Source organism: Nannospalax galili, unplaced genomic scaffold (genome assembly GCF_000622305.1).
Source record: "Nannospalax galili isolate Female #2095 unplaced genomic scaffold, S.galili_v1.0 scaffold369, whole genome shotgun sequence".
NCBI lineage: Eukaryota > Metazoa > Chordata > Mammalia > Rodentia > Spalacidae > Nannospalax > Nannospalax galili.
Genome location: NW_008360318.1, coordinates 917,190 through 943,343, shown reverse-complemented (window position 1 = coordinate 943,343; position 26,154 = coordinate 917,190). Strand labels below are relative to the sequence as shown.

The window sequence follows — 26,154 nt, the reverse complement described above, 5'->3', positions numbered from 1 at the left end:
ACCAAGAAGAGGCATATTGTTGGTTTTTCTTTTTGTTTGGTCATTTTAGAGAGAGAAGCAATTTTGAAAAAGAGAGAAAAGTTCCCGTTTATGCCCTGGTTCCAATCTGTGAAGTTGTGGAAGGTAAGTGAGTCCTGCCTGTCCTTCCCAAAGCTCAGGACAAATACACTTATCTGGACTGATACTCTACATGCAGAAAACAACCAGCAAATGCTTTTGTTGTTAATTTTAGTACAAAACCAAGTTCACACTCTTATTTGAAAGGCAAGGAAGAAAGATGGCCTTAAAATTCAAAGTTAAAAAATCCTTTGATTTGATGTTCATACAACATGTTCAATAGATTTCCTTCTAAAAATGAAAATATGCATTACCTGCCTTGCTAACCATTTTTATACTATTTATTATCATTCATCGGAAGTCACCTGCTGAATCTACATCATCTGCCCCAGACTCACGTGAGCAGCTGCCATTCGCAACCCCTTATTTTCTGTATAATCATCCTGAGCTTAATTACAGGTAGACACCACAGTATGATTTCTCTTATCTTCCTTGTACGATTCCCCTCATGGACAGCCAAAGTGTGCTTCATTATCCAGCAGACACTGCCCCCGCCCCCAGTCTCCCAGGCTTATTGACTGCACACTGGTCCTCTGGGCAGCCTCTTCTCAGACTCTGTCACTGCCTCCTCATCTCTTTGCTACTGCACGAAGTGGTTTCCCCATTCATGTCTAACCTCTTTCATGCATCCTTCATGAGCTAAAGTACTTCATGCTAAAGTGCTCTTTCTAATGCACACGTCTAATCTTGTCTTTCCCCTGGTTACCAAGACCTCCTTGCATCAAATCCAAGTTCTTCCCATTTAAGAGAAAAGCACTTAAAGCCATGTGGTCTGGCTTCTCCTTTTCTTTCTAGCATCTTCATCCCATCCTCCCTGGACCATCCAGCCATGTACAGTCACTTCAGAGCTCTCTGCCATTCCCTCCACACCATCGTGTCTTTTATATTCTGGTAGTTTTGCTTGGAAAGTCCTATTTTTCTTCTGCTGGTGATGTGCTATTCATGCTTCAAGATTCAAGTTCAAAGTCATCTTTCCTGAGAGACCTCCCTCATTCTCTTTGGGCAGATATAAGCTTTTCTCCAACAACTCCTGGAACACATACTGTTGTAGCACAAGTGATGTACTGTTGATTATTTACTTGCAGTTCTATTCCACCCGACTAATTATAAGCTTCTCCGGGGCAAAGACTCTGTCTTTGTCATCCTTTTCTCTCTAGCACCAAGCACAGTAATTGGAATATCCAGGCCACTTGATAAATGCTTGTTGAAAGGATGATTAAATAAATGAATGGATAATTTACATGGCATCCACCAAACCAATCGCTATAGCCATAAAAAGGGGACACTTTGATTGATTACAATCAAAGCAGTGCTGAACCCTGGTGTGTGGTTCCCACCAGTCACACAGCCAACAAAATGAGAAGGTGGTTGCCAGTGAATGTCACTTGGAGTTGGCTCCAGGGGCAGCAGGTCAGACCTGTGCCTCGATGGCTATCTTTTGCCTCTGGTGCCCTGGGGGTTGTGCACAGCCCAACCTTGCTGCAGACAGCTGCAGTGTTCCAGGAATCACAGGCAGAGGGAAGCATTCTTTATTTGTGCTCCTAAGCTAGGCACTTTCAGAGAACACCCTCATGTTTGACTGGCTGTAGGCATACCCCAAAGCCATATTCTGGCAAGTGGGTGGACAGCATCTGTGTGGTTGGCTAAGATTACTCAGGATCCATTTCTAATCTAGGAATAGGGCTATTTTCTACATAGCCACATGGTAGAAAATGATCTAAACATAACCTGGTTCTGACTCCTAAGATGATTGGGTATTACGTAGACAGCCCATAGAAGGAGTAAGGAGTCACCCTGCTCCTATCACCTGAGTGCATACCAGTACCTTCTGACCACCAGCCACTGAACTTCCTTGCCTGAAGCTTTAGTTGATCTCTAAAGCTTTCTTTGCTACTCATGTAGCTAGCTAGAAACGCTGCCTGGGAGACTGGTGTTTCCACCCTAGGAACAACTCTCAGTCAATTGCTTGTGAGGTAACAGTCTGAGTGTAGACAGTCAGAGTGTCCAAACACCCAATTTCCTCATCCCTGGGGAGAACTATGGTGTTTGCCCTGTAGTACTTCCAAAATGTTCCCAGAAAAACTAAGCCTCAGTTACCTACCACATCAGTTGACTTGACCACAAACCCTCATGGGCTGGCTTCCTTTTCCTGGATCACTTTTCCAGACCATTATGGTATCTTGTTTCTTTTCACTTCCTATTTCAGAATTGGCACATTAGCAAAACCAAACAAAGATGCTTTTCTGAATCCAGATGCTTTTCATATCATCTCCCCATCTGCTGGGAAGCTGTTTCCTCTTTCTTCTCACTATTTCAGTGTAAATGTCACTTTCCTTGGGAAGCCTTCATTGACCTTACCCAACCCCCTCCCCACACACATCTGATGTCAATCTCACAACACTCTGACTTCTGTAATTCCCCTTCACTATGGTCAGAACGGTTGTGATCTGGTTAACTGCCTTCCACTTTTAACCTAACTAGGCTGTGAGCGTCCCAAAGGCAGGACACTGTCTTTACTTGCCTTTGTACTGCCAGCTTCTAGCACAATGGCTGGTACAAAACAGTGTCGAAGACTCATTGGCATTTGGGAAGATGACCCTTGTGGTGAACTAAAATACAAGTTTGAGGTCATTTGCACGGACAAAATCATCAAATCTTTAAGTGAAAAAGATGTTTTATCCAAATGACTTCTACAGAGATCTACATTTATTTCCTGCGTTAAAACACAATTTTTATCCATAGAAGGAATGCCTACTGTCTGAGGGAGAATCTTGCTTTGACCCATTTAAATCTATAAAAGATGTCATTTTAATCATCTTCTTAAAAAAAGAAAAAAGAAAGAAACAGGGGGCTGGAGGGATGGCTCAGTGGTTAAGAGCATGTAGTGTTCTTGCAGAGGATCCAAGTTCAGTTCACAGCACCCATGTCAGGAAGTTCACAGCTACATAAAACTCCAGATCCAGGAGAATTAAGGTCTCTGGCTTATGTGGGCACCTACACACACACACACACACACACACACACACACACACACACCAAAAAAAAAAATTGAACAAAACTTTTGAAAATGTCAATAGAAACAAAATTCTACCCCAAACCCATAATTTATCTATTTAATTTGTACCTGATGTACTGTATCCAGAAAGACCCCACAATTGTCTGTCACCAGCTCTCATCAAAAGTCATTAGAGAGATTGTTTCAATGGAAAAGATTCTGACTCCTCGGTTTCTCTCCCTGCCTCCCCATAGGTGAATTTCTACTCTGGGCCTTTGGCTTTCACTGAAGGAGTAAGGCACAGTCCTGTGAAGATAAATACCGCCTTCCCTGTAAAGGCTAACAGGGACATTCTGTGTTGTCACTCCTCTCCAGGGAGAACTTCCCTTTAATGATAAGGCATGAGGGCGGGTAAGCACAAACAAACACAGGGGCTTGCCTTTTCCTTGCCAGACCGACTCTTGCAGATCCCTTCTCCTAAGGCAGGGGATGAATGCAGGGTTGGTGAGGCTTTAGGCTTCTATAACTTGGAATCTCTCTTTGTGAAAATGTACAACCATACAAATAATGTAACACAGCCTTGGCAGGAGCCTGGGACATAAGGGCTTTAAAGTCTGATCTTCACTGGTTCGCAGGAAGTCAGCACCTGGTCTGGTTCAGAGACACTGGGCTCCTTTCGCCCCATACTCCTGATGAGCAACAAGTCATGTGATCTTTATGACTTGTTGGCATCACTTTCTTACTGGGAAAGTCTCCCTCCTTCCTCTGCCATGCCCGGACCATTTTTTAAAAATGATTTGTACCCCTTATTCCGCTATGGGGTAAGGCATAGAGAGAGGGCTAATGCATCCCTCAACTCTCACCACTGAGGCTTCCATGTACAGTGGAGAACGATGCACACAGAAGGCCACAACTGGCCAAGTTTTGGAGAATCAGAGACTGTAGAGTGTAGGATGGGACTCATATGGAACCTCACCCACTCAGGATCAGGGACCACTGTGGAAGAGGAGATGGAAAGATTGTAAGATCCAGGGTTGGTTCATGAATACAGGGAGGTGGAGGCTTCCAGGCCACTGGAAGCTTGCACATGTGAGACTGTGGCAGTGGCGGCATTAAGCATGGGACCCATGTAAGCTCAATTAAACAAGGCTCCAAAGGGGAGATGAGAAATAGGTGGCAGGCCAGCACTAGATTGAGAACTATTTGAGACTGATTGCTGCTGGGTAAGGTAGAGTATGACTTACATGCGGCCACTGGATGGGCTGAATAGACCCCAGTGGACACATTTACACTAAAGAACATTTGGGTCCAAACACCTGAATGAATAGGACTCAGCATGTATGACAGGGTTCGGTGGGGGGATGGGAGAGGCACAGATGGAGAAAGGGGTCTGGATTTGATTGAGAAATGTATGAAATTTAAAAAGCTCAATACAAAATATAACTTTTCAAAGTAAAAAAATGATTTATTTATTTTTATTTGTTTTGACTGCCAGTATGTTCTTGGTATGTGTATAGTGCCTGTGAAGGTTGGAAGAGGGCAACAGAGCCACCATGTGGGTGACAGGAATCGAAACATTAAGAGCAGATGCTCTTAATGCCTGAGCCACTCTCTAGTCATGCCCCCCCTTTGGTTTGATGGTGTCTTCTTTGACTCTATCCAGGACAGAAGGTTACCCTTTTTCTCAAGGTCCACAACACTAGGTACAGGCTCAGGATATCAAATAAATTGATATATCTGAGGACATATCTTCTCCCCCTATATTGCCCTATATTGCCCATTTTGGGGAGATCAGAGACTATTTTTGCCCTTAACTCTCACTCAACCCTCACCATAGTTCTGGGGAGAGTCGAAGGGAAGGCTATAAAGGAAAAGGTCTGGTGGGCTTTGGGGCTCTGCCGCTTGCAAGGAGGAACCTTTGTTAAATCACTTAACTTCTATGAGTCTGATTTTTTCCTGATCAAATGAACATAGTAATAATATTTACTCATATTCTTTCTGGGATTAAATTAAAGGAGCTATTCAGTTACCAAGTATTTAGTCGCAATCTTGGATCTTTTTTTTTTTTTTTTTTGTCACCAGAGATTTTGAATAAATTTGAATGAGGAATATTTTCTGGGTTGGGGTTCTTACAGCTCGGTTGAGAGATGGACATTTGCAATGGGACAAGATAAGGCTGTAACAGACCCAGGAGCAGAGCATGGAACCCACCACATAGTAAGTGGCCAATAAACAGTTATTGAATGAATGACCAACACAACGAAGACATTCAGAAAGGAGTCTATTAATTCCACAAAATAAGTAACGCCATATGTTTGTACGATCATTTCCTTGTAAATATAGTTATTACAACAGTGCCCAGAATGTTGTAAAATGCTACAAGTTAAAGAAAATAACAACAGGAAAACAAAAGCCAAGATCGGATGAGGGGAGGAAGGTAAAAGGAAGGGTGCAGGCCCTCAGGAAGGAATGCCTGCTGTCTACCTGGCCAAGTGTGCACTCCATGCCGCCCAGGAAGTCGGCCTCCTTCAGCCCGTTGTGGTTGCTGCTGATGTCGTGGACTTCAAACCGAAGGCGTTGGACCTCTTCAAAGTAAAAATCCACCGTAAACAGTTTTGAGTACACTGGGTTTATGCACGTGCGGATCACCTCTGTCCTGTCCACCTGAAAGGAGAAAAAGAAAACCTTAGGACTTTTATTATTATTCTCCAAACATATTGATTTTGTGGTGTGTTTCCCTTCATCCAAACCTTGAATACCCTCCAGAGAGTCACCCAGGCTGGCAAATCCAAAGTCTTCTGGCTGCTGCAGAGAATGAGCTAAGCTTCAAGGCTGGAAATTTTACTAGACATAGCAAACAATCAGAGATTTTGTTCTGAAGATGTAGACCATGCTATATTAATTAGGTGATAGAACAAGATAAAAATCATCATTAATGTAGGAGAGTCTGAGAGCACATCTGGACTCAGCAAGAAAGACATCTGTGACCAATTAATGATGTCTGATGGGCACAGCAGTGGAAAAACGGTAGGATAGATGTCTCACTTTTGTCAAATCTAATAGGAATTTTGACTCAAGATTCCCAGAATAATGAAGAAGAATGTCTCGAAAATGTCTATGAAGATCAACTGCCTTTGGCTTCAAGTACACGCTTCATTAGGTCGACGTCTACCCACTCATTTTAATCCTGTGGCCCTCGGTTTCCTCATCAGCAAAATGCCAATGAGAAGATTATAGGATGAAAAGGCATTTCCTGCTCTACCACTCCATGAGCTGCAATTCCTTTTGCCTTTTGTGATAAATTGTTGTCCCCTTCTCCTGGATCCATGTCTGACACCTTCTGTCCTACTTGATGACTCAAGAGGCTATACTCTGCGGACTAAATTTCCTGGGCTCTGTTGTCATCTGGGTTCTGGGAGGAAGTCAGCCAGAGGGAAGACTTGGCAGGAGATGAGAGAGTGGGAAAACAAAGACTCAGGCCTGCTCCTACATACACAAGTCCTGCCATAGATTCCCTTCCACCCAAAGAGCTTGTGCTGGGATTTGATGACAGAGTCCCTCATCCTACCCTGCCCCTACCACCCCAGTCTTTGTTATTGTTTATACTTTTCAAAGGTTAAAAATTATTTTAAATTATGTGTATATGTGTAGTTGTGTGTGGGTATGTGATGTCGGTCTGCAGAGTCTGAAAGAGGGTGTCAGATTCCTTGGAGTTGGAGTTACAGGTGGTTGTGAGTTGCTTTATGTGGGTGCTATGAGCTGAACTCAGGTCTTCGGCTGAATCATCGCTCCAATTCCTATTTTCTTTTGAGATAGGGTCTTTCTATGTACCTCAGGTTGGCCTGGAACGCACTATGTATTCCAGGCAGGCCTGGAACTTGTGGTAATGCGCCCGCCTCAGCTTTTACCCAAGTGCTGAGATTATAGGAATGGACCACCAAACCTGGCCTTTTACTCCCATCTCTTGGCCCTTCAGATCAATGGTGATAGGTGCCCCTCATGTCCCACCTTTAATGTTGAGTCCTTGTCCATGTCTTCTGAGAGTTTAACTCTCTAGCAGTTTAGCTTACAAGTTTAAACACTCTCTGGTTCTGTCCTGTTTTCTGCTGGGATTGGACCACTAAGGTTGTTTCCCTCTGCATTTGTCACAAGTGAAAACACACAAAGCAATCTATATTTTTGGAAGCGTAAAAGATGATCCCAGACCCTATAACATCTAATCACAAATCAACTGGAGCCTATGTATTCCTATAGTATGTTGGTCTTCAAATAGAGACAGCTTATGGCCTAAGTGCCCCAAGTGTCAGTTCTTAGCACAGATTATGAAACCATCTCTCTTAGTTTCATATGAGCAGGAGAAAATAGTATCCCTCCCAAAAGGGGAGGCAGTCCTCACCACATCACATCCTGCATGCCCATGTCTCATAAAGAAAGTCTGATCCTTGCTCCAATCTTTCTCAACATCACTTAGGTGCAATGCTTTAACCCTGGCTCTGGCTATTTTCTCTCCTATGTTGGGATTAAAGTCACCACCTGACATGCATGGATGATCCAGACTGCACGGAGAAGGAGGATGCAGGTCTTTGTATATCCCTGTTTGGCAGGAAGCCAGTCTCTAGTCCACCATGGCTGGGATTTTACAAGCTGGTGTTCAGATTGGTAGTTATTTGAGTACTCTGGCTTCCCATGATGACGCAGCTCGTATTATAGTTGGAATTTGGTGTGTGTGTGTGTGTGTGTGTGTGTGTGTGTGTGTGTGTATAATACCACTGTCTGGCCGTGTGAGTATGAGGATTTGCTAGCATAGTTCTTTGCTTGATTTTTTTTTTCAGTTGTCAGGAATCATAGTTTTGAGCGATGGTGTTAATCAGAGGGTACAAGTGTGTAGTCCACCAGTTAAAGTTCACTTGGAGTTATTTCATATCCTTTACTCAATATATTTTCCCCTTAGTTTGCCGATGTATAAAGGGCTATTTCTATTGTCCTCTCTTCAGAAATAGGGATTGGAGAATCTGGCACTCTCCTTCCATTCCCACGTGGCAGCAGTCAGGGCATCCCATTTATAGACTATCCACTCTCCAGATCTCACAGTCCCTTCCGGGCTCTCCTCCCCACTGACTGGCCTTCCACTTGGCTCTGAGAGGCTTGCTTTTTTCTCCCCCAAAATGGTCCAAATGCATGGAATAATAAATCATAGAATAAGAGATTTAAGGCTGCACTCATGTGCATCTTATTTTAGAGAAACCAGCTACAGATAGATCTTTAGGACACAGAAAGAAATACCCTTTCTCTTTGTGTCTTGGACAGGTTCAAATGATGAGAGACAGGAGATGGGAACTCCAGTCTTTGTTCCTCAGACATTTCGGTTGACACAAATGCATCACTTCTCTATTTTCAAATGCAATTCTTACACAGAAATATGTCTCATATTGGCATTAAGCTGCCCGTCTCAGATATGTTGTCAAAGGTAAGACACTAGCAAATGACACAGTTGCCACCCACCCCGAAATGAGAAGTTAGAGAGAAAATAAGTAATACACATTTGCATTATGGAGATATGTAATCTTTGAAGATAATCTTCAGCCACTAAGAACCCCAAGAGTGTAAGTGCTCAGACATGAATGGAGATGGTAAAGAAAGCGCTCAGATGCTAAGTGCATGTGAAAAGATACTTCCCAGCCATTATGAGAGATGCATCCTCTTCTGGAGGCTGAAGTCAAGTTCCTCCTGAGCAACAGAGTCTCAAGCAGCTCCCATTTCTTAATGAGGGGTGTCAAGGTCAAGCAGGTGTCTTTAAAGATCAGTATGGCCAGCCCTGTCAGAACCAACTGGGAAATTTTCTTTAAAATGTGATATTCCTGCCCTACCCTCAGGGGCTTCCGATTCAATAAGCAGAGAGGAAGGACTGGCAATCTAGTTTTTAGGGGGCTGGAGAGGTGGCTCAGCAGTTAAGATACTGACTGTTCTTGCAGAGGACCCAGGTTCAGTTCCCAGAACCCATATAGTAACTAACAACTGATTGTAACTCCAGTTCCAGGGGATTCAACACCCTCTTTTGACCTACAAGGCATTGCATGACACAGGTGCTCTTATATGCATACAGGCAATACCTTCATACACATAAAATAAAAATGATATAATATTTTTAAAAAGAAATCTTTAAAAATTTAAAAAGTATCTTAGGTATTATTATTATTATTTTATTATTATTATTATTTGCTTTTTGAGACTGGGTCTTGCTATGTACCCCAGGCTAGCCTTGAACCCAAATTTCTCCTACTTTAACCTCCCAAGTGAGTGTGTAGGATTATCAGTTGAACAGAAATAAGATTCTCCCATGTGAGGTGAGGTTTTGGCTATTGCTGTTGTTAAATTGTATTTTCATCTTATTCACTCTCTGGTAACCAGTTTGCAAAACCACAAATGCTTATCAGCATTTCTCTTCCATAGTCGTCACGGCTGACATGTTCACATTACTTTAGCACGTGCTCACATCAATTTAAAATTGATTTGATTTCATTTATTTGTTCATGTGTGTCTACACTTGTGTGGGCACACATGTGCCACAGCAGTTGTGTGGAGTCAGGGGACAACTTGTAGGAGTCAGTTCTCTCCTTTCATCATATGGATCTGTGGAATCCAAGTCATATTTTCAGGCTACACAGCAGGTGTTTTTACCCACTGAGTGATCTTGCCAGACCTCACATCCATTTTTAAAAATCTGGTTCTTACAGCAATCATGTGGTGTAGCTTTATACTATTTACATCTGAGACAAGTCCAGGGCATATGATGCAATGTGCTAGATGGTAGGGTGGGACCTTGAACTCAGCCTTCTGACCTCAGTGCCTGGCCTTCTTCCCTTAATTCATGTTTATTCATGACTATTTCCAGGAAGGCAAAGGTAGCTAGGCTGGGGTGAAATGGGGAGAAAATTGATTTTCTGATGAGCTGATGAGATGCTCTTTGAAAACATTTCACCTCAAATACATTTTAACACAGTAATTGCTCTGTAATAGGTAACACTTTTAGAAGGCTTGCTATGTCACAGGCACTCATTTAAAACAAAATCAGCATGATGGTGGCATCATTCATACACAGTAGACCTCATCTTTTCTAAAGTGTACAAATCAATATGCTTTGATAGATGTACATACTCGTAAAATCATGACCACAGTCAAGGCAGTGAACATACCACATCTCTCCAAGTGTCCTAGTTATAGCCAATCATCTCTCAGCTATCGCCTTCCCCCGCCACCCCCACCCCGTTCCTAGGGACGGAGCATTTACTTTCTGTCAGTAGAGATTCATTTGTATCTCCTATATTATGCAAATGCTATACAATATGCATACCAACGTGTAGTCTTTTGTCATTTTGCTCTCATTCAGTGTATTTACAGATTTGCCTATTGTTGTCATGTAAATGTTTCATCTTGGGGCTGGGGCGGTAACTCTGTGGGAACACGCTTGTTGTACCAATTTTTGGCTTTTTGGCTAAGATGGGAAATTCTTGCTGTGCAAACATGAAGACCTGAGTTTGAGCCCTAGAACCCATGTAAAAAGCCAAATGTGGTAGTGTGTATTTATAATCCCAGTGCTACAGGGAAGGTGGAGACAGATGAATCCCTGGGTCTTGTTGGCTAGCCAGCCTGGTCTAACAGAAAATCACCAGGCCAATGAGACACCCTGTCTCACAAAAGCAAAGGTGGATGGCACTGGAGGAACAATACTCAAGATTGACTTCTAGCCTCTACACGAATTTGTACATACATCCACACACATGCACCTACACAAACATGCACCCTCCTACCCCAACCCAAAATGGTCATCTGTTTTATTGCTAAGCAATATGCTGTTGGTGGCCATTTGGGATGTTTCCAGGTTTTGGTTATTACACATAAAACTGCCAAGTACCTACATGCACAATTCTTTGCATGGACATACATTTTTTTTCTCTTCTTAGATAAATATCTAGGAGTAAAACAGATGTGTAACATTTCAAGCTCTAATAGATGTGTAGTGTTTTTTTTTTATTGTGTTTTAATTTAATTTGTATTTTCCTAAAATCAGTGATGCCCGCAATTGTTTTCTAGGCTTATTTATCAGTTGAATATCCTGCTTGGAAGTAGGTGTTGAAGTCTTTTGACAAGCAGTTGCTTGTCTATTCATCCTTATGGTAACATGACCCAGTACATACTATCATTATCTCCATTCCCTGGGGTCCCCCATAACTCACCAAATTGTACACAGCTGACAAGGAGCAAAGGTGGATTTGAACTCAGGCAGTTGAACTCTGCAGCCTGTGGTTTAACTCTATGCTCTCTAGTCACCCAAACCTGAAACTTTTCCTCATGAATACTGTGTTCAAATGAACACACAAGACAGAGAGCAAACGCTATATTGGGCTACTGGGGAAAGTCAGTGAAGTAGGCTGCATATGTTGTGAGCTGGACTGTCCACAGGACACTTTAGATATATAATGTGGTCCATGAGCAATGCCCATAGGAATGGCGCCGTCAAGGTACCACCAATAAGCAGTTTATGTCATAATGGGTGTTTACTCTGAAAGATTTCAAAGGGCTGAAATGGCTGAAGAATTCACTGCTGGCTGGCCAGATGGCTCAGTGGGTAAAGACACTTACTGCCTAGCTTATGACCTAATGACCTGAGTTTGATCCCCAGGATCGACATGGTGGAGAGAACTGACTTCTGCAAGTTGTCCTCTGGTCTCTTTATGTACACGTGGCTTCTACACACACACACACTCTCTCTCTCTCTCTCTCTCTCACACACACACACACACACACACACACACACACACACACACACCACAAGTTAATTAAAAAGAATTCACTGGTGTGAAAGGAAGGCACCGACGCTGAGGCAAGTCACAGTGTTCCAGGCTTTACTGGAGAAGCACAGACTCTTATTTTCATGGGTAACAGGTCCTGATGAAGAACAACATCATAGGCTGTAGAAATGCAGCAGGGCCCCTAGGGCAGTCTTATAATTAGATGCTCCTTCAAACTGATATTCTTTAAGTATTTCCTTAATATTTATTTAGGGTAGATAGAGAGAAACTCATTTTCTCTGAATGAAGAATGGATAAGTTTATCTTCAAAATAGAAAGCATTTATTGTGGGCAATTTTTCAAGTCATATTAACTTCCAAGAGGGCATAGTCAATCACATAAAGTTCCAATAATAAAGCAAATGACTGGGTTACTAGAAATAGCATCACCCCATCTCAGGATTTGTAGTCCCCAGACCTGTAAGAGGATACATTTCTGTTGGTGTAGTTACCCACTTGTTGGTACTTAGAGCAGACCTAGCAAAAGAACGCATTCTTCTTTCTAGAAGCACCCAGCCTGGTGCTGATCATGGATCACTCTTCAAACAGGCATTCTTTTTAAAATATTCTATTTTTATATTTTGTGTATGAGTGCGTTGCCTGCATGTGTGTAAGTGCACCTCTGTCACGCAATGCCCATGGAAGTGAGAAGAAGGTGTTGATTCCCCTGGAACTGGAGTTACAGATGATTGTTAGCCACCATGTAGGTGTTGGGACTTGAACCCAGGTCCTCTGCAAGAGCAGCCAGTGCTCTTAACCACTGAGCCATCTCTCCAGCCCCCCAAACAGGCACTCTTTACCCACTGAGTGGTAAAACCTTCAAACCCTCTAGATTAAGCTGAATTCTATGTCAAGGGGCTTTCTCCCACTGTCAGTTCATTAAACCCTCTTCTCATCTTCCCTCTGTGGACTTCACTGGGCTCTCACGATCAGAACCTCTGATGGTAGAGACAGTCTGTTATGGAGTCCTTGGATCAGCCTGCTAGACATTCCTATCATGACGTACAGTGCTAGGGCCTCTTCTGTTGTTCAAAACAGCCAGCAGAATGGCACCACCTTGCCTGGGAGTGTGGTTCAGTAGTCAATGAAATGAGCATTGCCTTATTGGAGTCTTAGAGGAGTCTCCAGTACCAGCAATACTACTCGGGCCTCTCTCTCTCTCCTCTCTCTCTGTGTGTCTCTCTCTCCCCCCACCCCATTCTCAGCCCAGCAGGCTACTGGCTCTATGAGTGTGGAAACCCAACCAACCCTCCAGCTGGGCTGCCATATACAGATGGCCTCAAATATTTCTCTGGGTGCTGATCACCTCCCGTCCTCCAATTTCCTTTTCTCTGTTATGAAATCTCAATCTGTGAGGTTCAAGTCTCAACCTCATTATCTTGAACCCCACTCACTTAGCCTGGGGGTTCAGCTACCGTCTTGGAGTTATATGATAGAACTTTCTATTATGTTCCACATGATTCAAATGGCAAAAACTAACCTCATGTGTCTATTTATACTTGAAATGTGGCTACTGGGACTTAGGAACTGATTTTGAAATTTAACCTAAATTTAATTATTTTAGACTTAAATACACGTACAGCATTGTTCTAGTCTGGGGTCATCTCTATCTTCCCGTGGCTTAATGAAATCCTGCATAATATGCACACACTTATTTAATGAGACTGGTAATTCCCAGCTGATTTCAATATAGAGCAGTAATTCTTAAGCTTTGTTGCATCTTAAAACCACTTGGGGATTGCCAGACCAATTAAATTAAAAATATCCAGAAGTGAAATGTAGTCATCAGCAGTTCAAAAATCTACCTTGCTGGTTTAATACACAGTTAAGTTTTAGAACCAGTAACATATTATCAGCCACAATGATGGCTCAGCTCTGAAGCAGATGGTGAATAGTAACCAGAACAATTGTGTGGCCTGCTGTGAGCACCATACCCCAACTTTTGCACCACGTGTTTATTCTATATACGCCTACATCTTTAAGACACAGGGAAAAAGAGGATGCTGTATTTTGCTTTTTCTCTCCCTGCCCACATAACAATGTTGGCAGTGACTACGTTATGGCATCTACAAGCTTAGCTGTACTTCTGAAAAAGCTCCAGGAACATCATCACCTATGCTCACGCATCAGGTTCCAGTGAGAGGGACTTCTTGCTATAGCTGGTTCAGGGCATCAGAGCATCTTCTGATAATTCCTTCAACCTTGTCCACACAGCTCCACAGGCATCCTTCACTAACCTCTTTTTGCTAGAACCCTGACTGTGATGCTCTTAAGAATTCCCCAGAGATTAAAAGTTCTGGAAAAGTCTTGCAAATGCCAACACAGGTGAAATTGTGCCCATTCTAGTGGTTCACAACTAACGAAGTCTATTGACTTTTAAGATTTTGAATTTCTATATGTGATCCCCATGATCAATTCCCCTGAACAGTACCCTAGCCCCCAGCCAAGTTCAGTATGGGTGGTATGGCACGTTCACAGAGCACTTAGTGTGCACCAGACATTGTTCTAACTACATCACATACTTTTTCCACTTAACAATCTCAATATGATAAATTATTTTATACACAGGGGCAGCAAGTTTAACCTGCCCAATCTACCCAGCTATGAAGTAATGGAACTTAATTTACCTTAAAGCTCTTTCCTGAGACACGACACCACTCCTGGAGAGGATAAATCTATTTAGATGTCATCCCACAATGGCCTTCAAGCAAGACTTTTCTGATCAATCAATATTCTACCTTCTCAACATCTCCAGCTGAAAATGTCTTTTCAGTGAAACTGTTCAGTGCCCAGCATACCTTTTTGGGTTTTTGGCTTTCTTTTCTACCTCTTGTTATATTTTGTTCCTTAAGTCATGTGTGTGTGTGTGTGTGTGTGTGTATGTGTGTGTATGTGTGTGTGTGTGTATGTGTGTGTGTGCAGGTCCACTTGCCTCTGTGGGTACCTGTGTAGGCCAGAGTCTGACATCAGAATGTCTTCCTCAATCCCTTCTCTACCTTATTGTATGAGACAAGGTCTCTCATGAATCTTGCTAGACTGGACAGCCCTTGGCCTCCTCCTGTCTCTGCACTTTTCCCTAGCACTAGGGCTGCAGAAAGCCTTGTCCAGCTTTTTACATGGGTCCTAGGGGTCCAAACTCAAATCCTCATGCTTGCACAGCAAGCACTTTACCCACTTAAGCCATGTCCTCATCCTGGATCCTTAAGTTCTTTCCACTTAGAACCTCTCCAGAATGGCTCAGGAGAAATGTGAATGTTGTAGGCCCTATGGATTCTGTAACAAAAAGAGTATCCTAGTATTTTTCAGACTTAAATGAGCTGCCTTTCCTTGCTCATTGCAAAGAGCAGGCAGAACCCGCCAGGATCAGGTGCAGGAAGGTGTTGGACAGTGGTCACTCCAAGTGCAGTTGCTGTCAGGTACTCAGCACACAGGAGCACAGAGGCTAATCCCACGCAAGTGCAAAGCAATTTGCACTTCATTCAGATGTTGGTTATTAATAGGATGTTCCCATCATGTCAACTGTCTGTCACAGCTGCAGAGTCCTCTAGAGAGGTTGTTCAAGGCTAGAGAGCCTTGGTTTTCTTATTAATTGGTGTTTGAAAATAGTGCTGAGATACTCCTGCAAGATGCTGGATATGCATCTCCAGTCTAGCAGACTCCCAGCCAGGAAATTGTAAAGGTGAGCTAGAGAGGCCTGCCTCAGTCCCCCTCAGTGCCCATTTCCCCATGCAAGAACGAGGTAATGGAGGTGTCCAGTACTTCCATCTCTACTTACCCTGACTCCTTTAGAATAATCCCCATTCTTTCTTCTTTTTAAAACATATTTTATTCTTTTTATTTTTTATGCATATGAGTGTATTACCTGCATGTTTATAAGTGTTTAATCTGTGCTGTGCAATGCCTGCAGAAGTCAGAAGAGGGTGTCAGATTCCCCTGGAACTGGAGTTATATACAGTTGTTAGCTGCCATGTGGGTGCTGGGACTTGAACCCAGGTCCTCTGCCAGAGCAGCCAGTGCTCTTAACCGCTGAGCCATCTCGCCAGGCCCCTGCCATTCATTCTCCTTGTGAGTCAATTCCTAACTGTTCAAATTGTGAATCGATCACATAATTCAAATGAACCTTCTCTGGATGCTCTAGGGGGAGGAGGCGCACACACGGGCTGCCCTTCCAGTCAGCACTCTGTTGCTTATCACCTTCCCCAACTGCTCCCATCATGAAAAGAGGTCAGACCTTGAATCTATGTCATTGATAGCAGTCATTTTACATGTTAAATCCTTAGAGTTTATCAAGGCTGGGAACAGCAGTAGGTTTATCCTGCCTCTTAATTCTGAGTGATCAGTAGGAGCACGGTGTTGGTAATGTACCTGTGACTTCCTCTGAAATTAGTGGGAGGAATAATGGCCTTGTCATGCAGTCGGGGGGTGGGTAAGCGGCTCCTGAAGTGCCCGCATGCTGTTCCTCAGGTACTGAGGTAACTGAGGTCGATAAATATTAAAACACTATTCTTAAATTCCTCTCCACACCGACAACTGAGTTATCAATCTAGCGAGGCTCCTTGACTTCTAACTTCTCACGTCCTCAAACTGCTTAGTTCACGACTTTCTACAAAGATAGCATGGCCATAAAAATCTTAGGGTCCAGCAGCAATGTCTAAATATAAACATACACATGCACATGCCCACATGTAGCCTTCTTTATGGTTTTTTAAATTAAATCCAATCCCATGCAATATCTGAAACAAATTCTGAAATAAAAGAAATAATTCCCTGGACAAGGCAACACCATGGAAGTAGCCGATGCCAGGAAGTGAGGTGTAAGGAAATGGGCACATTTAGCCTCCTTACACAAACAGCAGCAAGAGAGGACTTCAAAGTAGATCAGAACGGGATGGCCAGCTGGCAGCCTAGTACAAGGCTAGCACTGTGTCCTCACAGCAGGATGCTTAATTCTTCCAATTTGCATTTCCTGAAGTCTGGGATCACTAGCTTTACAAGCAGCTCCTAGAAACAGGGGTTCTGCTGTTAAAGGAATTTTGAGAGCCGTTCCCACCATTTCCCTTTCATGGGGAACCATCAAGTTACATATATGGCTGTGGTGTTAACAGCACATAAATGTGTTGGCTTTTCTAATAGTCTCCAAACATATTTATCCTTTCTTTTCCTTCTTATGAAATATGCATGTTAACATCAAAACATAGTTTAAGGAGTCTGCATTCATGTTCTAATAAATTACATATCAGCATTTAAATGTCTTAGCGATCTTCTGAGAACAAAAAGTTAAAGCACAAGTGGGACAAACTGACTTATGTGTCCGTCATGGACTCCCCCCCCAAAAAACCATATATATACTGCTTCTTCAGTGCTTGTATAAGAAAGTCATAAAGCAATGATTGATTACGAACGCATCCAATGCATTACATGATCCGATAGCCCCTTCCTCTCTCCTTCCTTCCCTGTTGTCTTTCCTGACAGCTTCTTTTCCTAGCTCCTCACTAAAATGTCAAGTTTTATCTGAAGCCACGCCCAAGCTACCACAATTTCTTTCTTTCCTTCTTTCTTTCTTTCTTTCTTCATGGTAAAAGGAGAGCTGATTACCACAATTTCTTTCTTTCCTTCTTTCTTTCTTTCTTTCTTTCTTTCTTTCTTTCTTTCTTTCTTTTTCTTTCTCTTTCTTTCTTTCTTTCTCTATCTCTCTCTTTCTTTCTTTTCTCCCTCCCTCCCTTCCTTCCTCCCTCCCTTCCTTCCTTTGTCCCTTCCTCCCTCCCTCCTTTCCTTTCTTCCTTCTATCCTTCCTCCCTCCCTCCCTCCTTTCCTTTCTTCCTTCTTTCCTTCCTCTCATTTTTTGAGACAAGGTCTCCCTGTATTCCAGCTGGCCTGGAATTCACTATGTAGACCAGGCTGGCCTCAATCATAGAGCTCTGCCTACCTCTGCCGATAGAGGCAAGTGGTGGAATTAAAGATGTGTGCACCAGGCCCAGCCTAGTTAGCACAATTTCTCATGCTCATGAAGCTCTAGCTCCCGGGTTAAAGGGCAGAGCAGCAGAAATGCCCTGGGCTGGTTCCACGGAGGGTGAACTGGTTCCATGGAGAGTGGGCTGGTGCCATGGGGGGTGGGCTGGTTCCATGGAGGGTGGCTGCATTCCAGCATGTGCACAGGTGCTGCTTCCCTAGCCTCTCTCCCATAGTGCCTCAGTAACCTGCTCCCGCTCTTTTTGCCCCATTTCCATACATCACATTTTTTACTTTACTGATTCCTGAACACTTCCTTTGGGAGTTAAGAAATTTACATTTTAGTACAATTGCTAATTAACAAGTTGCAACTGCCTACCCAAGGGCTGAGAGAAAACATGCTGAGGTGGACACCCAGTTTAGGAACTGTCCTCTCTTTCTTGATTCCTGATTGCTTGGAGCTGTGTCTACACTGGCAGGCTGAGCACTAGAAGTTCTAGACCACTAATAGATGGTATTTCCTTCTCCCATCAGGCCATCTGAACTAGTCCATATATCACAAAATCTCCAAAGGTGGACATTTCCCCTCTTCTAAACATCAGAGACAATTCCTGATAGATGGAAAAAGATTGGTAAACAGAAGATTAATGTCAATGATGTCTTGGTTCCTGGTCAGCCACTCAGGTAAACTGAATTCTTCATGGCAATTACCCAAGACTGCCATGGGTAATGTCTTCGTTAGAAGAGGTGAAATATTTCTCATTTTTCTTTTTCCTATTTTTAACCACATTTCCCCTGGTTAAGATATGCACAAGCACCTATACACCATTGCTGTGCTGCCTTGCCTCCCTCAGAAGCCTTTCCTAGGCATGGCAGGCAGCATCCTTGTTTCTGTTACTAGTTCTGTTCATGTACCCCTTTTGCTGCCGGGTCCTTTGTAAGCAACATAGACCATCAGTGAGTGAGACTAGGTCTCTGATTGGTGAAATTGCCCATCATACTTCATCCCCAGTAGCATCACTGAAATGACAATTGGGCAGTCCTTACTGCGCATGCACACTGCGCAAGTTTGGGCCTGGGCAAGCTTATGGTATACAGCAGCAGTCAATCAGTAGTACTAGCTTGAGTGCTCTGAGGGCCTAGCATGGACTCTGTGCTAAATTCCTAATATCTGTTCTCTCTGTGAAACTATAAAATAAGCTTCTGTTTACTCCTGGCTCAATGGGTCAGGAATTTCAGGAAATAGAATCCCAAATCCAAAATGTTCTTATAACAACAATGACTTTAGTGTCTAAACTTGGCCTTCCAAGAGGACTGATTTTTTTTCGCATTAATAGTGAGCAAACCCTTCATCTCTTGCATTTTATTTATGCAGCTAAAGTGGATTCTTTGCAAAATATTTCTGATTAGCAATTTGTACTAATTTCCATGCATTCACTCAACAAAGATTTAATGTGTGTGTGTGTGTGTGTGTGTGTGTGTGAGAGAGAGAGAGAGAGAGAGAGAGAGAGAGAGAGAGAGAGAGAGATGTTTTTTCAGGATTGCACTGGGCCCTAGGAATTCAACATTAAACTAGACACATGGCACTCAGTCTCAAAGCAGAGTCCAAAGCAGGATAGATGCCCTACTCAAGGCCCCACTCATTCTGTTGAAAGTCTTGAGCACACAGGAAAGATGTTCCATGTGATAGTGGTTGCTGGCCAAATGTGGTACCCTATAGTGGTAGCTTTCCTGCTCCAACTTAGAGAAAGAGAGTGAGAAAAATGTGCTCCTAAGAGCATCTTCAGTGCATCTTCATATACAATGAACGTGTCAGATACAAGTGACTCTTCCTCATGGCCATGAACAGCAGTTCTGAAAGCCCATTACACATAATTGAGCTGACCTGCAGCTGTTTTAGGAGCTTAGTTGAGTGTTTCTTGTATTTACACAATATAACAACAAACTTTTAGGAATTAACAGGCAGAAACTGAAATGAATAGATTTTGGTTCCATAAAGAATCAAAAAAAATCATTATTTATTTATTTTTAAATTTTTAATAACTACATGATTAGAAGCAGCATTTCATTACAGCTTTAACATATTCATTAACAGTTTCCAGAGCAAAGATACATCTCTTTCAAGAGTGGCTATAAAATGTTTAGGTTCACTGTTGAATTAATATAGTTAATACAATATTGAACTCAGTATAAACTCCATAAGACATAAAATTGAATGAGTTTTTAACCTTTAAAAAAGATCTCCATTTCATTTATTATTATTATTTTTTATGTTATGTATTTGAGCATATTGCCTACATATGTGTCCAATGCCTGCAGAGGTCAGAAGAGGCCACTGGTTCACTTGGAAATGGAGTCATTAGCCACCATGTGGGTACTAGGAATCAAACCCAGGTCTTCAGCAAGAGCAATCAGTGTTCTTAACCACTGAGCCACCTCTCCAGCCTCCAAACTTGGATTTTCAATTCTATAACTTTCCTGGTTAGTTTTTATCACCAACTGGACACGGAATAGAGGCATTTTGGAAGAAGGAACCTCAAGTGAGGCATTTTCTCCATCAAACTAGTCTGTGGCCATGTCTGTGGGACACTGTCTTTGATTGATGATTGATGGGGGTGGGCCCAGCCCACTGGAGGTGGCACTATCTTTAGGTAGGTGGGCCTAGGAAAGCAAACTGAGCAATAAACACTGATGACATAATCACTTTCCTCCCCTCAAGTTCGTTTTGGTCAGTGTTTTATCATAGCAACAGAAAGAGAACTAGGACAATAACTAAACCCAAGTGTAGATTTTTTTTAAACCCCTGACTTTAAGAGTGGATAATTTTTAGTCACCTAGAGATCTGTGTAATGGCTTTGGATTGTTTATGGCTCATTTACAGATCCCTGATTTTGCTTGATCCAATGTGAGAACATTTTTTTTTTTTGCTCTCAAAGCATATGTGTAAACACATCTACGAAAGAGAATGGGCACGTTAATCATGCTCTTGTATTTTTATATATATTAATTTTATTTATTTACCTAATTTTTATGTGTGAGTGTTATGCCTGTACATATGTAAGTGAACCCATGTGGTGCAGTGCCCATGAAGGACAGAAGAATGCATTGGATCCCTTGGAACTGTAGTTATGGATGGTCATTAGTCATTATGTGGGTGCTGGGATTCCAACCCGGATCTTCTGCAAGAACAGCCAGTGCTCTTGACCTCTGAGCCATCTCTTTAGCCCTAATAAATTTTTTATGCTTTGTCTATTTGAAGCCTTGTCAGCCTGGAAGAATTACCCTTCCTAAAATAAGCTAGTTCTTAGGGACAGAAAAATTTACCTTGAGTGTGTCTTTTATATGCAAACCAAGCAACCAAGAGGCCACTTTCCAACCTCCTCCTTTACCTAGCTCTTCCATACTGGGCCACCATGCCCTTGCTCTGATCACCCCACAGCCAGGTATCAGACAGGACAGACACAGCCCTTTTGCCCTTTGAGCCCTCTGAGACCAAAGTAGCCTGTGCTAAACTACTTACCCCACCTGTACTGTTTCTTCCCACAGAAGCTGTAAAACACTCCTGCCCAGCTTTCCTCACATGCTTCTGCATCTGACTGCCCCTGGTTTCCCCTGTATCCCTGTGTGATGCCTCCTGTGTCTTTGGAATAGAGACTGGAAGTTTCTCCCTTCATCACGGTCATTTACACGTGTGTATGTCTTTCCCTTCTTGACTAGCACAGATCCTGCAACCCCTATAATGCACTGCGACAACAGGAAGGTAAACAGGTTGGTAGAGAAGGAACGCCCAGAATGGAAGTGCAGGGGTCGTGCTATAGATTTAGTGACTTTGCAGACCTGGGGATGTAGCTCCTTGGAAGGCTGCTTGCCTAGCATGCACAGAGCTCTGGGTTTGATCCCCACACCTGTAACACATGAAACTAGGCCTGGGGGCAGAAGGATCGGGAAGTTCAGAGTTGGCTGTATAATGAGTTCAGAGCCAGTATGAGACCCTGTCTCCATACTTTTCCTTACTGTACAATTAGCAAAGGTAACAGCTGGCCTTTATTAAGCATTTACTGCATAGTGTCTTAATGACCTCATATCACTTATATCCTAGAACACAACACCATTGAAGGTAGATACAATCAATACCTTTACTCTAAAAGTGAGGAAGGTGATACTCCAGGAAGTTGAGAGGTTTGCCAAGGTCAACACACGGCTCTTGGCGGTGTGCAACGTGAATGCAGACTTTCTGCTCAGAGCTTTGTTTCAATCATACCCTAGTTATCGCTCTCCACATCAGATAGGAATGTCAAAACAACCTCCCTGATTCTACTCCAAGAATACGAACACATGCTGAATGGGAAAGGATGCTTCTGAGCTCTTATCCACAAAACTGAAGGGATTCTTGAGACAAAATCACAGGGAGGACAGATGTAAGAAGCAAGTTTATAACTAAGTATTGGGACACAAGATAAGTTACTAAAGTTCAGAATGCCATTGTGCCTTCAGATGGAGATGGCCTACGGCTGTCAGGTGTTCCTGACACTGATCTCAGGTAGGAACTTATCTGTATAATTGAATTAAATGGCTTGGCTCAGATCTACATGTTGGCATCACCCACGGCTTAATTCTGGAGCTGTTTTGGTTTTCTCTTTATACTGACTCTTTAGATCATTATCCAGTCTTACATATACCATAGGAACTGATGGCTTCTGTCCTGAGTGGGGCAGTTACTTGACAGTAACTGTCCTGAGTGTGACATCCAGAGTGTGTCACTGCTTCTCGGGAGAGCTTAGGACAGGCGCATGCGGAACAGAAGAGATTCTCCACACGACTGATTGGTTGCAATATGTATTTATCACACAGTTAAAGCATAACAATACACATCAACACAAACACTCAAGGGGAAACCCGGTACTCTAGCAATTCAGAGTCCCAAAGTCTCAAGGGAATACCTTCCAGAGGTTAGTCCTTCCAATACTCCGTGTGGAGTCACTCAGCGTCTGCCGTGATCACTGCACTCTCCCGGCTGGAGCTGTCAATTCACAGGCTTTGATCACGTCTGGTCATGGCAAGCTCTCTCCAATCCTAGAGCAGACCAAGATTCTGCTGGAGTTCTTGATCTGGTCTCAAACAGAATTTCGGCCTGGCCTTGGGCAGAATTGGTCTCTCAGGCGATGCGTCGGGATGAGGCTCACAGAGTCAGCATCTTGTGTAGCCAAGCATCGATGAAGTCCTCGAGCTGTCAGTTTTTATATGTTTCTTTTTGGCTGGAGTCCTTCTGACTTACATCAGTAACTTCAGCTCTTTCTTGAGATATGGCTTCTCCCATATGATTACTTATCTATCACACACAGGTTTTCAAGCTGCTTAGTTTCAACTCTCAAGTCCACCCATCTGCTCCATACAGTTTCACATAGTTTCTGTGTGAAGTAATAAGTGAGCCTGAGAAGCCGAGAAGTTCCTAGTTTCTAGTTTCATTTCAAAGTCACTCTTAATATCCATCTTAATTTATTCCTAATTTCCTAATACATTCAGTACAGCTTCCAAACTGGTATCTCAGACTCAAGCATCGCCCCTGAACGTCAATCACATCTATCATGGCAGAACTGTCCCTACTCTAGTCTGTACAGAGGCACAGAAGTTCTGCCCAAAGGAAGGAACAAACGAAAGAAAAAGTTTTATGGAGGAAGGTTGATAATACTTAGAACAGAGACCGGAGAACTTCTTGTCTAAAGGCCTTGTCAACACTTAGGAAATCTTGGTGGAGAACAATTAGGAGTAAAGTGGTATTCACACAGCACTGGTAGCAACAAGCCCCCTCGTAGAACAGCCAGGAATTAAAGGGAACCCCTGGGCTCTCACCCCTAGGGCTCAGGAAGGTGTTACATGTGCCTTAGGCTGCATCCACTTAAGAAGAATCAAAACAGAATATGGGGCAGCCTTGACAGCATGACCCAAGGCATGCGTGGGTGCACCTGACCAACAAGGAAGCCTTAGCATCCCGTCTAACTCAAGTGCGTTAAGTAAAACCTAGGACCAAATATGGACTGAACAAGAAAGAACTGTGCACCAGGAATAACTGGAAGCCAGGTTTACCACTAAAATCACACCCATACCTGTCAGAAGGTGCCCTCCTTCCATCAGGAACGACTGGAGAGAGAGACAGAGAGAGAACCTCCAAGCCACCACACTGTGGTTGAATACACATTCATTGGTGGAGCAAGAACATCTCCCACACAAAATGGAAAGTTGTTGTAAATGACCAACATGTACACCCTGAAGTGGCCAAATACCACATCTGCAAATATAGCAGAAAAGCCAACAGAATCAGGTAGGATGGAGTTAGCAGTCCCAGAATTCTCATATAAATAAGAAGGAAAAAAATGGGAAGTTTTCAGAAAATCTTGCCATTGGGTATATGAAGTAGGAGACCAGGGCACATCGGCATGAAAAAGCATTTGTATATCATTACCAAATAATCGAGATGGGTGTGTGTGATTAGGACAGGCCAAAGAGGTTACGCAGACCCTCTGGGGTGCACCCAATAGCCATTTTCTCTTCATTCCTCACAGCTGATCCGACTCCCAGTGCAGAGTGGGAATGCTGGATGCTCTGCCCTCTATCCCAGCTACCCTTGTAGCCAGAGCGTGGTCATCGTGTAACCCGTCCTGACCAGTGGAGTAGAACTGCAGAAGTTAGCCACTGGGGGCTTCTGGGAACATATATTCTCTTCCTCAATTAAAAACACATTCAAGGATGAATATTTTCACTTCCTTCAAATATTGTCTTTTTCATATGAGGATGTGATGCTTGAAGGTGAAGTCATCATCCTGCAACCTTAAGGGATATATGATGGTTAATTTTCTGTGTTACTTGGCCTGGGTCATGAAGTACCCAGACACACACACACACATACACACACACACACAATCATGTATAGATGCATGTATATACACCTTAGCCTCACTGAGTAGAGGTCTTTTCTTTTTTATGTCTGAGATGTATGTAAATCTGTTTAATAATTATACAATAAGTAAATCTTAATAAAGTTAAACAATAGAAATTTTAGCGGACACATGCTCTGAAGAAAATCCAGTAAAATAGAAATGATTAAAAATGACCCAATCCCAAATTCCTTGCTAATTATATTAAAAGACAAATGAAACCAGGAATTTCAAGGCATCTAGGAAGTAAGTGAAAGAATGCATCTCATCAAACCTATTGCGCTCAGGCAAAAGCTCACTTCCTAGAAAAAGAGTAGTTTTACTTGTCTTTACTATTAAAGATTAAAATCTAAAAATACAGAAACAATAGTTACCATAAGGAACTAGAGAAATAAGTCAAAGAAAGAGAGGATGTTTTGAAAAATTATTATTAGTATTAATTAGTTCATGTAAGATGTAGAGGGCCACCTGTGTGGAAGTCAGAGAACATTGTAAAGCTGGTTCTCTCCCTCCATCTTTACATAGGTTCTTAGAATTGAACTCAGGTCATCAGACTTTTGCAGTAAGCACCAGCACCTTTACTGGCTGAGCCCTTTTGCTTGCTGGCTCCTAAGGGGTTTTTAATAAAGATAAAAACTTATCTTGGGGCTGGAGAGATGGCTCAGCAGGGAAGAACACTGGTTGTTCTTGCAGAAGACCCGGGTTCGAATCCCAGCACCCACATGGCAGCTAACAACTGTCTGTAACTCCAGTTCCAGGGGATCCAATGACCTCTTCTGACCTCTGCAGGCATTGCATGACATGGGTGCACTTACCTACATGCAGGCAATACACCCATACACATAAAATAAAAATAATAAAAAATTTAAAATGCTTTTTAAAAAAGCTTATCTTAACAAAAGAGAAGATCAACAGAAAGGATAAGAAACAGCAGGTGTGGTGTTCCATGCCTGTAATCTCAGTACTTGGCAGAGGCAGAAGGATCACAAGTTCAAGACCAGCCTGGAATATACAGACAGTTTCAGATCAGTCAGGCCTACATAGCGATACTTATTTATAAAAAATACTCTCCAAACAAAGAAACCGACAAAGAAGAAACAACGGCAACAAAAGAAAGGGAAAGAAACTCAGGTGGGCAGCTGGGAGATGGCTCAGTGGGTAAGGTGCTTGCAGCATCGGCATTAGGACCCGAGTTCAGATCGCTAGCACACACATAAAAGTCAGGGACAGCAGCATGTGCCTGTAACCGCAGCACTGAGGGAGAGAGACAGGCAAATCCTTGTTAGCTAGCTGGCCAGCCAGTCTAGCCAATT

At 42.9% G+C, this 26,154-nt stretch overlaps 1 protein-coding gene across 6 annotated transcripts in view; it reads right to left on the bottom strand.

The window, feature by feature from the left end:
• Cpne4 (copine 4) overlaps positions 1 to 26,154 on the bottom strand; it is a 592,536-nt gene that overhangs the window by 217,748 nt on the left and 348,634 nt on the right. For all 6 annotated transcript variants that reach the window (XM_008825090.2, XM_008825091.3, XM_029559677.1 and 3 more), the window contains one exon: positions 5,597 to 5,776. In XM_008825090.2, coding sequence (XP_008823312.1) covers positions 5,597 to 5,776 — 180 coding nt within the window. The remainder of the gene's footprint in view (positions 1 to 5,596; positions 5,777 to 26,154) is intronic.